General features: G+C 33.2%; 1 protein-coding gene across 1 annotated transcript; it reads right to left on the bottom strand.

Moving 5' to 3' along the window:
* Nucleotides 1-2,183: 2,183 nt before the first annotated feature.
* Nucleotides 2,184-8,942, bottom strand: LOC139486956 (uncharacterized). Its single transcript, XM_071271997.1, has 5 exons — nucleotides 8,778-8,942; nucleotides 7,191-7,304; nucleotides 3,670-3,751; nucleotides 2,873-3,129; nucleotides 2,184-2,320 (listed from the first exon to the last, which is right to left on the bottom strand). The coding sequence occupies exons 2-5, from the start codon at nucleotides 7,290-7,292 to the stop codon at nucleotides 2,285-2,287; spliced, it is 477 nt and encodes a 158-aa protein (XP_071128098.1). The 5' UTR covers nucleotides 7,293-7,304; nucleotides 8,778-8,942; the 3' UTR covers nucleotides 2,184-2,284.
* Nucleotides 8,943-14,546: the final 5,604 nt, after the last annotated feature.

Here is a 14,546-nt window from a genome sequence, read left to right as displayed (position 1 = left end):
TAGTTAGTTCTATTCATAGAACAGTTTTAAGAACTCTTTGTCTTAAATTTAAATATTAACCGATTCCCATCACACCACTGTTAAACATGCCCAAACGTCATTTAGAACTGTTCTACAATCCTGACAGGTTTAATCAGTTCTACGACCGCGAAATTTGAGACAGTTCTGCTGACATTTCTTGGTAAGAACTGATTTATTCATTTATTCAGTTTGGTTGACAAGTCTACGAAAAGAACTGATTTGGTCAGTCTTACGACTAGAACTGATCCTGACAGTTTTACCTAGACCAGTTCTAGGGTAGAACTGTTCTAAAACAGTTTAGAACAGTTCTATGACAGATTATTCTGACAGTTCTAATTAGAGGTTAGAAGTGATCTGCATTGTAGCTCTAGATCCTTGTTGACATGTGCTACACGTTTTTGATTATGAACCACTACTTTGGTTTACTCAACGTTTACGTCGAACTTTGTATGTGTTTCCAATAGGGTCTTATGTTAGACTAAGTCAACACTGGCGTCCATCTTGGATAATAGATCGGCTACAAAGTAACAACACTTGGTGAGCATCTCATAAGGAACATTCATCCCATGTACGGTGTCATTCCATTCAGTGAGTTCTCTAAAAAGAGACATTTGTATTTATTTCCCTTAGGGTCCTTTGTCAAACTAATTCCCCCGTTGGCGGCCATCTTGAATGATTGATCGGCTACATAGTAACAACTCATAAGGAACGTTCGTGCTATGTTTGGCTTCATTCCATTCGGTGGTTCTCTAAAAGAAGACATTTGAATGTATTTCCTATAGGGTCCGATGTTTAACAAGTCCCTCGCTGGCGGCTATTTCGGATGATGGATCGGCTACAAAGTAACAACACTTGGTCAGAACCTCATAAGGAATATTCATGCCATGTTTGGTGCCATTCCATTCAGTGGTTTAAGAAGTTTAAAGTGTAAAACTTCAACGACGACGACCTACGGACGCCAAGTGATGAGAATAGTTCACTTGGGCCTTTGGGCCAGATGAACTGAAAATTATAGAGGAAAGAAGATAAGGGGTTGCCTCGTTTTACATCAAGATGGTTATCAAAAGACTCTGATAGTACTTTATAGATCGCACACGTAAACACACAGATAAATAAATAGAATTTACTGCGAACTACAGATATGAGACGTTTGTAAATCAAAATTCTTTTGTCCACTTTATCAAATGCCCTTCGGAAGTCTACGAAGCCACAGTATAATTTTCATTTATGCTGAAGAGTATGTTAAATAATTCCATGTAGAGTAAATATAGTGTCAACAGTCGAACGTCCTGGGTGGAATCCAAATTTGTTGTCTATTATATGATTTTCGTACTGAGACCACGATAACAAACGTTCAGTTAGAATACTAGTGAACAACTTCGAAAGGATGCTTACTAATATTATAGGTGTATAATTAATTGGACTCGTAATATCACCACTTTTAGGAACAGGAATAACTAAACATTCAGTACAACTTTCAGGATATATTCCGATAGCAAGTATCGAGTGAACAAAGTTTCTAAAATAGGTGCGACAAATAAAGGACAAGAAAACACCTCACCTACAATTTCATCGTTACCTGCACTTGTCCGCATTTAAGACTCTTTTGTGTCTAAATAGTTTCGTCTTCCGAAATGAATGTATCTAGTAAGTCTATATTTAAACCATCAAAATAAGTGTTATTTAAAAGATCTAACACTGCATCAGATAGCTCGGCTTGGTTCATACGAACAAGGACATTTCGTTGTCCGCTCATACTTTGATTTGTTTGTTTTTATTTTGCTTTAAGGTTAACCAAAACTTCTTTGGATTGGTTTTTGCAATACTACAACGTTCAAGACCTTTTGTCATCTTAAAATTATACTAAGCTTTTCGTTTCTCTTTAATATTTGTAAGAATTTTTAGCAATCATGTATATAAACTTTATAGCAGTTTGACGTTTGGTTCTACTTTTTTGCGTTTATATTTTTCCAATATACAAGTACTAGTACTTGTCAATGAGTGCGTAGTATATGTATATATATTACGAAGTCAATGATTTCTATAAGGACTAGAAGGTAGTAGGAACTCATCCAACTAAAGAAACAAACACTTCACTATTCTTGTTGTTCGTAGGTAACTTGTTAAACTCGTTCATTCTCTTTATTTCTAGTAGCCATTAGTCGGGTATTTCTAAGGTTTTAATATCAAAATTATATATATAACATCACACTACCAATATATCTTTGAAGTGACTGAAGTTATTTCTTTAGTTTTTTTCACCTTAAAAATGTCCAATCTTTTTAACATACTGCATTCTCTGAAATAAAAAAATATTTTAAAACATAAATAGAAAATCATAAGATCCCAAAAAATGAGGTACTGAGTGTAATAATGAATAGAAGTTAACACATTTCTCTGGTTGATTCAGTTGCTCATGTGTGTGAACATTACCAACAATCATAATTAAAATGAACTTCGATCTCAGTGCTATGCCAATATTAGTATCCCGATTCAATCTCACTTATATAATTAGTATAAGATCAAATCACACGTCTTTCGCCTTTAAGTTTTATTCATTAATCGGATGTTCAGTAGTTGTCTGTTGTTGATGTGGTTTATAAGGGTTTCTCGTCTCTCCTTTTTTATAGAGTAGATCGTTGGTTTTCCCGTTTGAATGATTTAACACATGCAATTTTTGGCCCTATATATCTTACTGTTCGGTGAGAGCCAAGTTTCGTGTTAAAGACGGAACTTTGACCTATAAGGATTTTCTTTTACAAATTGTGACTTGGATGAGGGAGTTATATCATTGGCACACATACCACATCTGCTGACATGCATGATGTACATGCAGAATCTGTTTACTTACCGGAGAAACTGATCTCGCTCTATTGCACTCCGGTGGGATATCAAACACTTTTGGGTCTTTTATTCCTTCTGTGATCCCCATGAAACTAATATCGGCAAAGCCATTGGCCAATTGCTGATGTTCTCCAACAGGAATACATGTTCCTTTATTGAAACTCATTTGCATTTTCTTACCATCTACCATAAATTCATAAATATCAATCTCGTACTTATTATCACCAAAACCATAATAGGTAGAAAGCACCAGTTTAGCATCAGCTGGAATAACAAAAATAATTTCCTTAATCTACTTTAACGAGTTATACTGTATACGCGTTCTCTTGAGAATGTTTTAAGACAATTCTGATTTTAACACTAAGTGGGACGATAAACATATTTCGATTCTGTGTGCAAGTATCTTCTGCAAATCTTTGCAATCTAGATTTTTAATTTGCTTTCATTTTTGTCTTCTTAAATGAACAGTTAAATTTATGTATTGACAATTTCGCAATTTATTTTTATCTATTCATATGTATAAGATGGTTGTAAAATGCAGCTAAAAACTGAACCAATCTAACTGTCATACATATCCTGTGTTGAAGCTTTGCTTACAAGGATATGAAAATACTCGGTTTTATTTCCTGTTTTAAAGATGCTTTGAGATACTCTAGTTTTGTTGGATTAATACTCATCTTCAAAAAATTAAATACTGAAATTTCAAGAGCCAATGAAATGATTCATAGATCAGTGTTTTCAGATTCTTGTAAGGAAAAGCTGGGAAGAGGATCTGTATTCTAATTTAATTAAAATCAAACTCACTTGGCACACAGTTAACTTTTCCTGGATATGGCGCTAAGTCTTCTATCGAACATTTACCATAGTAAACACTGTAAATTTTCGCCTGCAATATTTATATATAATATAATTATTTTCTGTGACTGTATCTTACATTAATTTGTAGGATCCTTTACTATAGATAATTTGGCTGATCTGTAACAATAACATCTTCATGCCTTATATATCATGTACTGCAGTACGCCGCTAGATTAAAACTGACGTGGAAAGGTAACACACGGCCAGCGAAAGCTCTTTTTTGAGAGCCCAGGTGGTTGTGTGGTCTAGCGGGACGGCTGCAGTGCAGGCGATTTGGTGTCACGATATCACAGTAGCATGGGTTCGAATCCCGGCGAGGGAAGAACCAAAAATTTGCGAAAGCAAATTTACAGATCTAACATTGTTGGGTTGATGTTTAGACGAGTTATATATATATATATATATATATACAACTCGTCTAAACATCAACCCAACAATGTTAGATCTGTAACTATATATATATATACATAGATAGTGAGAGAGCGCTGGACATGAGGCGAAGCGATTGGTGATGTAGTGTTTCAAAGGCGTGAGTTCGATCTCGCTGAGGAACGGACCAATATTTGTCAGCAGAAAATCTAGTTCTTACACTGTTGGGTGTAATTTTCAGACTTATATATCATAGGTTTGAACGTTGTTTTCAAGTAAGTCTATATTTATTTCTTTTGGGCTTGTTTTATATTTTCCCTGCGGATTAAATAATCCGTTCATCCTTTCTCGACTCTTATATATTCAAAAGTCTATCTTAAATTGAGGTAAATCACATGGCTTTCTAAATACCGTATTGATTCCTCACGTCACTGAAGAGACATAATGTGATTAATTGACTAAATCCGGATATGGTGTACTTATGTTTGCACCTCATGTTTGTGGTATAACATCTTTGCCGCAAGTTTATTGTTACCTGTTTGGTATTAAATTGATATAAAGATCCATTTTGTTACATCTTGTGATCAATTTATTTCGCAATCGTAAATGGTAGTAAGCAGGGTTTAAGAACACCATTTGTTCGACCTGCTAGTCAAATGCGTTTTGTTGAAATATACTTTTTCACTTTTTTTGGTCTTTTGGAAAATGTTGTTTCTGCTGTATTTAGACCCCTCTACCACGACATTTGTTTTACATGCACACGTATAAAAATTGAGGTAAATTATATGGCCTTCCAAATACAATCGTAATCTCTAACGTCACTGAAGTTATATATTAATTGTCGATATGGTGTACTTATGTTTGCACCTCATGTTTGTGGTTTAACATCTTCGCCACAAGTTTATTGTTTTCTGTTTGGTGTTAAATTAATTTTAAGATCCATTTTATTACATCTTGTGGTCAATTTTTTTGGCAATCGCAAACGGTAGTAAGCAGGGTTTAATAACATGAGTTGTTCGACTTGTTAGTCAAATGCGTTTTGTTAAAATATACTTTTTTCACTCTTTTGGCCTTTTGAGAAATGTTGTTAGTGCTGTATTCAGACCCCGCTACAAGGAAATTTGTTTTACATGCACACGTATAAAAGCTGCGTATATATTAACGAATACACATAATAGTTCGGTTTAAATTTGATAGATTATAATATAAGTCCAGACCGCAGATAAAATTAAGTTTCTTTGTAATGGGAACTTCGTGCTTTAAGGGGTAGACTCTGTTTGATATACGACAAAATTTGAAAAGAATTTTGTACGAATTTGTGTTTACCACGTAACGTATCATCCAGGATATTGAAGTATTATCAACTTATCGTCTGAATCGAATTAGTTTTTTTTGTTAAACTCTTGTTGCTCAGACTTGAGGTTTTTTATGTAGTGTTTTTTTTAACTGTGAAACGTCGCACGATACTGGTGTACACACTCAAAGACGTAAGCCAAAATAAAAACGTTGGAATGCATGTTGTTTCTTTTTACAATAAATTTTAAAGGATTGATTTTTTTTCCTTAGAAAGGATTGATTTTTTTCTTAGATAAAACATGTTAAGCTATAGTTTTATTAACAGATTAAAAATAAAAAAGAAACTTGAATTGAAACCATTTGTTTTGTATACATTTTAATTATAAAGGCAATCGATTTCTTTTTTTATGGATAAACTATGCACTGCAAATGCACTCATTTTTGCACTCCAGAATGTCAAGGCGAAAGGACTACGGCATATCTAGCATGGCAGTTCTGCACAAATATATGCAAGGGAATTAGCGGGAACAATTATTATAGCTGTTTTTTTTCTATTAATTTGTATCATAGCGGATCCAACTATCATAGTCCGGAAAACACTTCAGTTCCGTGAGGAAATCTCTCTCCCCACCCTCCTCTATGAATCGGAAGAGCTTCAACAATAAAATATTTAATTTTAAAGTTTTCTTATTAAGCAACAAAATATAATAGCCGTTTTCCAAATCGTCTGTGAAAACCGCAATAATGACAATTAGACGTTCCGTTTTGTATATTTTATTAAATAACGTCAAAATCGTATGTGGGGACATTGTATCGGACATTTTTGTTTTATCTGATATCTCGTATCAATTTATTTATTATTTGTGATTTAATTTATGGGAATTTAATATCAAAATAGAGATAATTTTTAGTAATTTTATCCATTATAATTTTTTTTTATGTAGCGAATGGCACTGTATTAAATAAACATCATGAAAAAAAAACAGAAAACGTAACCCTACGTTTAATTTGGTTTGAAGGGGACAAAATGTCGGACATTGCTATTCAACTAGAATAAAAAGAATTTGTTTTAAAAATTCCTGATTATTGCATGAGGCGAAAGTGTGATCTTTGTACAAAATACTAGTATAAGAATTGTTTACTTTCGACAAGGGGATTGCTCTGGAATTCCATTTTTTTGGGACAATTAAAAAAAAATTACGGCAACGTTTCGTGCATGGGACACATAATTTGTATCATCTTGATCCCTTTTTTTCATATTTCCGTCTTTTCGAGAGAAAAAAATCGACATTACGTCATCGCCCAATTATGAATTGCTTATTCTAGACAAACTTTTATATCGTTTGGTCAAAAAAATTATATGTTTTTTACGGTATTCAGAATTTCACAAAACTAAAAGTGTAACGCGGGACAAGGAAATCATATTGCAAAATTAAGGTTTTATTGAGTTTTGATTAATGAAAATGGTCTGTTACATAGACAGAATTGCAATAATCTGAAAGAAGATTTTTAAAGCTTTAAAATGATATACAACACTTTATAATATCAATTTTTATGTTTAAAAATTAATAAGAAGAATGTGTCTTGTCCGTGATTTCACCACAGTAACACCAGTAGCGTGCGACGTTTCTGTATATAATTTTCTGGAGTAAGTTATTAATCGTTTTTTAGCTGTTTAAAACTTGTTTGTCTTTTTGTTGTCTGTTTTTTTAGCCATGACGTTGTCAGTTTTATTCCCGACTTGTTGATTTTCAATATCCCACGGGTATCATTCGCCCTTGTGTTGTAATATAAAGACTTACAGCTGAATAATCGTAGAGAAGATGCTGTTTAACTTGTTGCTGACCGTTCCACAAACTATATCCTCTGATGACTATTTTGTTTATATTGGCATCAACTGACATATTCAGAAGTCCCTAAAGTATTCAAAGTAGATTATATAATATTCCTTGATTTGTAATATTTATAACATTTTCCAGCGACTACTTACTATATAGTTAAGCCATCGTATAGTTAAAATACACATTGAATGTTTTTCGTCATACCGATTGAACCAAAAAATTACGTAATGGTTACTTTGAGATAGTGAAAATTTAACCGAATTTACCAAAAGGTGATCGATATATTTATTTAAAGGTAGTACATTGTGTGGTGCTTTGTATCTTCGAATTTATAAACTAGAGGCTCTCAAGGGCATGTGTCGCTCACCGGACTCTACTTGGGTTTTTTAAATCATATAAAAAAAGATAAAAATCATAACAGATTCTTATAACAGTGTTCGAGGCCAAATTTGGTTTAATGTTGCTATGTTTGCTTTCATTCCATTTAGTGGTTCCCTTAAAGAAGACATTTGTATTTATTTGCTAATAGCGTCCAATGTTAAACCAAGTCCCTCGTTGGTGGCCATCCTGGGTGATGGATCGGCTATAAAGTAACAACACTTGGTAAGCACCTCATAAGGAACATTCATGATATATTTGGTTTCATTCCATTCAGTGGTTCTCATAAAGAAGACATTTGTATGTATTTCCCTTAGGGTCCTATGTTAAACTTAGTCCCCCGCTGGTGTCCATCTTTGATGATGGATCGGATACAAAGTAACAACACTTGGTCATCACCTCATAAGGGACATACATTATATGTTTCATTCCATGCAGTGGTTCTCTAAACGAATACATCTGTATGTAGTTCCCTTAAGGTCCTATGTTAAACCAAATCCCAATCTAACGACCATCTTGGATGATGGATCGGCTACATAGTAACAACACTTGGTCAGCACCTTAAAAGGAACGTTCATGCTATGTTTGGCCTCGTTCCATTCTGTGGTTTTCTAAACGAATACATTGGTATGTATTTCCCATAGGGTCCCATGTTAAACTAACTCCCCAGCTGGCGGCCATCTGGAATGATGGATCAGCTACAAAGTAACAACACATGGTCAGTCCCTCATAAAGAATATGCATGCTATGTTTGGTGTCATTCCATTAAGTGGTTCTCATAAAGAAGACATTTGTATGTATTTCCCTTAGGGTCCTGTGTTAAACTTAGTCCCCCGCTGGTGGCCATTATTTGATGGATTGTCTATACAGTAAGTTACTAACAACACTTGGTAAGCACCTCACAAGGAACATTTATGTCATATTTGGTTCCATTCCATTCAGTGGTTCTCTAGAAGATGTTCAAAATGTGAAAAGTAAACAACGACGACGACTGACGCCAAGTGATGAGAATCGGTCACTTGGAAGGGCCAAGTAGGTGAGCTAACAATTAAATAAATGTCATTATGATATTAATATACTTTGACAGACATGGTTCTGTTTATCATATTTTGTTTCGTATATATATATTATTACTTTTAAATTGCTTCATTCAAAATAAAATATACTTACTGTACCCTCTTCACTTGTTCCATTGACCTTCAATCATACAGACACACCCTCATATCCTTCCCACTGGGCAGGTCCACAACAAGAGTATGCTAACTGAACAAAAACGGCGAAGACTGTTATAGTTAACATTACTCGTTTAGCCATAGTAATTACTGTATTGCCTTTTAATTTAACGTTAACCAGGGTATTTATATTAGTATCTTATCAAGATTCCAGCGATACGTGGATTGATAGTTATTTACATTATTGACCTTGAATGTAGATTACTTTCAAAATTGTGCATCGCTATTGCAAAATATCTTATTTGATAATTTCCTTTGCAAATCGTCCTACAAATTGACAAGGTAATCAAATCAAAGGCTTGAATTGATAAGTTTTTAAGGTTTTTGGAAATTATATGCTATTATAAATTGGATATATCCGAGTATCATATCTCAGTTTTCCAGTTCTGGTCTTCAGGATTATTCTTGGAAGAACTTTATTGTGTGCCTGCAATCAAAGTTATTTGTAGCTCCATAGCATTTGCTTTTTTTTTTATTTTGGCGGCTAAAATACCACATTAACCAGATAAATTTTAAAATATATGTTAATATTTTCTAGCTGTGTTGAAGCCCTAATGATGGTCTTCAGTTGTGTTTTTTTACTCAGTTTGGTCTCTTTGATACATTCCCAGTTTCCATTCTCTATTGAATTTAAATGCTTTATATATGTTATGGATGCTGGTGTTATTTGTAAATCTAACTGAATAGTAACATTTTTTGCGATGTATACTGCAGTGTTTATAAAATGTTATTCTAAGAAGAGTAAGCTATTATTAAGTATGTTTTCAAAGATCATCCTTCAAAATTATAGCTAGTATAGTAATTGATATCACATCTGAAGAAGTAGTAAATTGTCTTGAAATGTATTTTCAAATTTTGTTTCATTTAAAAAAAATAGATATTTGAGCGGACTTTTATTATACGTATTTTATATGTGTGGTAAATTTATTTGTTTTATTTTATATTATCTTCTGTTTTCATTAAGGTTGGATGGTAATCATTATTGAAAATTAATGAGAAGAAATCCCAGACAACATAATATTTCAGAAGTCCATTCACACTTGTATAAATAATTTCAAAAAAGGAAACATTCTTTTAGATTGAAAAAATTGTTACATGTAAACCCCAAGAGGGAAACTAGTTTTGAAGCATACTAGATCATGATTTTAAATCATTACATTATTTTACATATCGCAAAACTTCGATATAGGAGATGACAACACATTGTTGCATTATGTGAATAAAATCAGTATAAAATATTTGGTCAATTGATTGTTTTTTCTCCCAAAAATCCGATTAATCATTATGGGTTTCATTTTGATTTAGTTGTTGCTAATTGTTACTCTTTTATTTTTTTTTGGTTAATCATAAATAAATGTGTTTAACTTCTGAAAGAACAAAAATGATCATAACATTTATATATTTTGTTTATTAATCTGTGCAAACGTATCGAATTGTAATAATGAAAGGTGCAACTTGTTTCATAAAAGATGCAACATTAAATTATGTCATCTCAACAAACAGAGAAAAACTAACTTCATAATCCATACATTTTAACTGTGGATTGATTGACTTCCGTAACATCATCGCAGTACAAAAAAAATATCTGATGTTCCACCAACTAAAAAACCATTCAAAACATACAGAAGCTATAAACAACTAGACGCAGATTTTTTTATACGACTTAGAACAGGCCAACACTACAACAGTTGTAGATAATGTAAACAATGTTAACGAGGCAACCACTATTTTTCATGTGAAAATGCTGAGAATACATGTAATTTACTACCACATAGAAGTGAAAAAATAAACTGTATATAAATCAGCCCCATGTATGGATAAACATCATTCTAAAAAATGCAATCTAAAAGAAACAAAAGCTAAACAACAACAACAACAATTTACAACAAGAGTGCACACGCTGAAATGTCTCGCCTTCTATACTAATCATTGATATGATGTTGATAGTCCTAAGTATAAAGCTAAACTTTAATACAACTGTCACATAAACTTAACATTAACCAAGATAACCAAACAAAGACCAATGAACCTTGAAAATGAGGTCAAGGTCAGATGAAACATGCCAGACAAACATGTACAGCTAACAATGCTTCTATACAACATATATAGTTGACCTATTACTTATAGTTTAAGAAAAATAGACCAAAAAACAAAAACTTAACACTGTGCAATGAACCGTAAAAATGAGGTCACAGTCAAATAAAACCTGCGAGACTGACATAAAGATCATAAAATATTTCCATACACCAAATATAGATGACCTATGGCATATAGTATTAGATAAAAAGACCAAAACTCAAAAACTTAACTTTGACCACTGAACCATGAAAATGAGGTCAAGGTCACATGACATCTGCCCGCTAGACAGGTACACCTTACAATCATTCCATACAACAAATATAGTAGACCTATTGCATATAGTACATGTATGAGAAAAACAGACCAAAACACAAAAATTTAACTATAACCACTGAACCATGAAAATGAGGTCAAGGTCAGATGACACCTGCCAGTTGGACATGTACACCTTACAGTCCTTCCATACACCGAATATACTAGCCCTATTACTTATAGTATCTGAGATATGGACTTGACCACCAAAACTTAACCTTGTTCACTGATCCATGAAATGAGGTCGAGGTCAAGTGAAAACTGTCTGACAGACATGAGGACCTTGCAAGGTACGCACATATCAAATATAGTTATCCTATTACTTATAATAACAGAGAATTTAACATTACAAAAAATCTGAACTTTTTTTTCAAGTAGTCACAGAACCATGAAAATGAGATCAAGGACATTGGACATGTGACTGACGGAAACTTGGTAACACGAGGCATCTATATACAAAGTATGAAGCATCCAGGTCTTCCACCTTCTAAAATATCAAGCTTTTTTTAGAAGTTAGCTAACGCCGCCGCCGCCGCCGGATCACTATCCCTATGTCGAGCTTTCTGCAACAAAAGTTGCAGGCTCGACAAAAACGATCAACACTTCAGGGCGTCAGTTTTCTACAAAGGAAACCCATGGACTGTGAAATGTACAACTAGTTTATTCTTTGACATTATTTCAATTGCGTAAATCGATCAACATCTGGTGGTTCTGTTATTACTAAGTAGTTTTGTTTACGACACTCTGAGTGAGTGAATTTGTTGAATTTTAGTTTCAGTCTGTGGGTTGCAAACGATGTCACGTGTACAATTCTTGCAATATTATGATGAAATCTATACCTTACTTCATACCTATATTCTTGTATAATATACATCAAAGTATTTTATCAACAATATTTGTGGTGAGCTTGAAAATATACGTATCTATATTCTTTATTGTTATTGTTGTTGGATTTCAGTATATAATCAAAACGACGACTATGTAAAGAAGAATCACATGCTAGGTTATAACTTCAACTTATCTGACATTTAATTTGGTCACTATAAATTTGGACGAACTATTTATAAACGGACATAATATTCTTACTTTATTTGGTCGTACATATATAACTAAGGCTTGACCAACTTAACCTATTTCTTAAAATTTCAACTATTTTAAATTCGAAATGTCAATATTATTCACTTCTTAATCTGACAACAATGAAGGTTAAATAAAACCATTGTATGATATGAATCGAATTAAAATTTTCTATTGGCATTGCATTTAAAATAGCTATTCGGTAATAACTCAAATCTTTAAATTATGTTGAAAATATGATGAATAAATAGCTTATTACATGTCTATTGCCTACATGGACTTCATCGCAAACTATGTTAAAGTAAGTTAAACTTTACATTATTATTTTATGTTAACATATAAGTGTCCATCTTATTTCTTTCTGCCAGTTCTAGCACAAATATACAATAATTATTACTCCTTACATGTAAAATGATAGGTTAATTAAAATTATGTATACATGTATTTATCTTTCATGCTAAAAGTATTAACTTGTTTTGATACAAGACTCGGAATTATACCAGAAAAAGGAGATATAAATAGAGCCAATATCATTCTGTTCCCTTTTATTTGTATAAGAACATATTTTAAATCTGAAATGTATTTTACATACAAAATTATTTCACCAAAACATACGGCAAAAGAATCTTACATCTTCTATGTAAATTCAATAATGATATCAAAATGATGTCAATTTAACTATGATGTCAAAAGAAAAATGGATACTGCAGAAAAAGCATAATAAAACAAATGGTATTTGTTTTTCGTTATTGTTTTTATTGTTTTGTGCTGTCCCAGGTTATGGTAGGTTTGGACGCCTGCTTACATGTTTAATCCCTGTCCCACGTCAGGAGCCTGTAATTCAATGGTTTTAGCTTACATGTTTAATCCCTGTCCCAAGTCAGGAGCCTGTAATTCAGTGGTTTTAGCTTACATGTTTAATCCCTGTCCCAAGTCAGGAGCCAGTAATTCAGTGGTTTTAGCTTACATGTTTAATCCCTGTCCCAAGTCAGGAGCCTGTAATTCAGTGGTTTTAGTTTGTTGTTGTATATGGTATTCTGTTTTCGTTAATTGAATTGTTCATCAATCAAGCCGTTGATTTGATCACTTCTTGATATTGTTTTTAACATGAGTGCTAAATAAGTATATATTGTGACTTGAATGGAGAGTTGTCTCATTGGCATTCATATCACATCTTGTTATAGCAATATCATATATCGTCCAATATCAACACTCTGGACATTCGACACTCGTGTCATTCGACACTAGGGACTGATTTTGGTTTCTCGTGGTGATACAGCATGCGATACGGATTTTGCCATGTATCATTCTTTATCATATACTTAGCATTAATATGATAGCTTTTGCATATGTGTAACGAACGGAAGTACACAAGCCATAATTTCCCACCCAGGCTGATAACCCATATCAGCCCGGTCTGATAACCCATATCAGGGGCGTCTCGTGCAAAAACCCATAACAGTGCTTCTCGTGCAAGTTACTTCCGGTGTTTCCGGTATCGGTTGTTTATTTTTTCCATTGTGACGTCAGATATTGATGACGACGTCAAAATTTACGGGAACAGTTTTGTGGGGATAGTTTAGTACTTACTAACAAATACCATTGGCAATTATGAATCATTTTATAGTACAACAAATAGGGAGTAATAATGATCATGAAACTCTTCCAACTACTCAATGTTTCAAAATGCCTCTATAGGAAATGTTACCATAAAATGTACATATATGTATATGGAGGTAGTGATGCTGTTGGTTGCATTGACAGTTGTAGTATATTGGATTTATAACTTAACTTCTTTATAAAGTTTTAGTTGTTGCATTTGTGTTTTTTTTTTGCCTTACATAAAACTATTGTCGGAAGTATATGATAAAGCGATTAATACATGGCCTTTTCCATATCAGCCTGGGTATCATCCCTCGACCCATATCAGCGCCTCGACTCCGTCTCGGGCTGATATGGGGGTCTCTGGATGATACCCAGGCTGATATGGAAAAGGCCATGTATTAATCTCTATTTATCTTACCTCATATAGATTTATAGATAAATGATTGGTTAAAGAACTACACGTGGTGACTATATATTTGATGAAAGGTTGAAATAAGTTCACAAAACATAATTAAAGCTAACAAGTTGTTATTGTTGGCCTAACAGAGTTACTTCGATTCCCTTTCAAAACGCTTTGCTAGGCCGTTAGTCAAAATACCATGAAGTAAAGATAGTTGGTAAGATAAATTCAACA

The sequence above is a fragment of the Mytilus edulis genome, chromosome 8, assembly GCF_963676685.1.
Source record: "Mytilus edulis chromosome 8, xbMytEdul2.2, whole genome shotgun sequence".
In the NCBI taxonomy this organism is placed as follows: domain Eukaryota; kingdom Metazoa; phylum Mollusca; class Bivalvia; order Mytilida; family Mytilidae; genus Mytilus; species Mytilus edulis.
This window is presented reverse-complemented; position numbering and strand designations above follow the sequence as displayed.

Bases quoted from the DNA above. Each gene is read 5' to 3' on its own strand.
- LOC139486956 (XM_071271997.1), bottom strand. From the start codon at position 7,292: ATGTCAGTTGATGCCAATATAAACAAAATAGTCATCAGAGGATATAGT. The intron at 3,752-7,190 runs GTAAGTCTTTAT...TAAATATTGCAG, and splicing joins TTCTCTACGATTATTCAGCT to GCGAAAATTTACAGTGTTTA. The intron at 2,321-2,872 runs GTAAGTAAACAG...TTTTTATTTCAG, and splicing joins GAGCGAGATCAGTTTCTCCG to AGAATGCAGTATGTTAAAAA.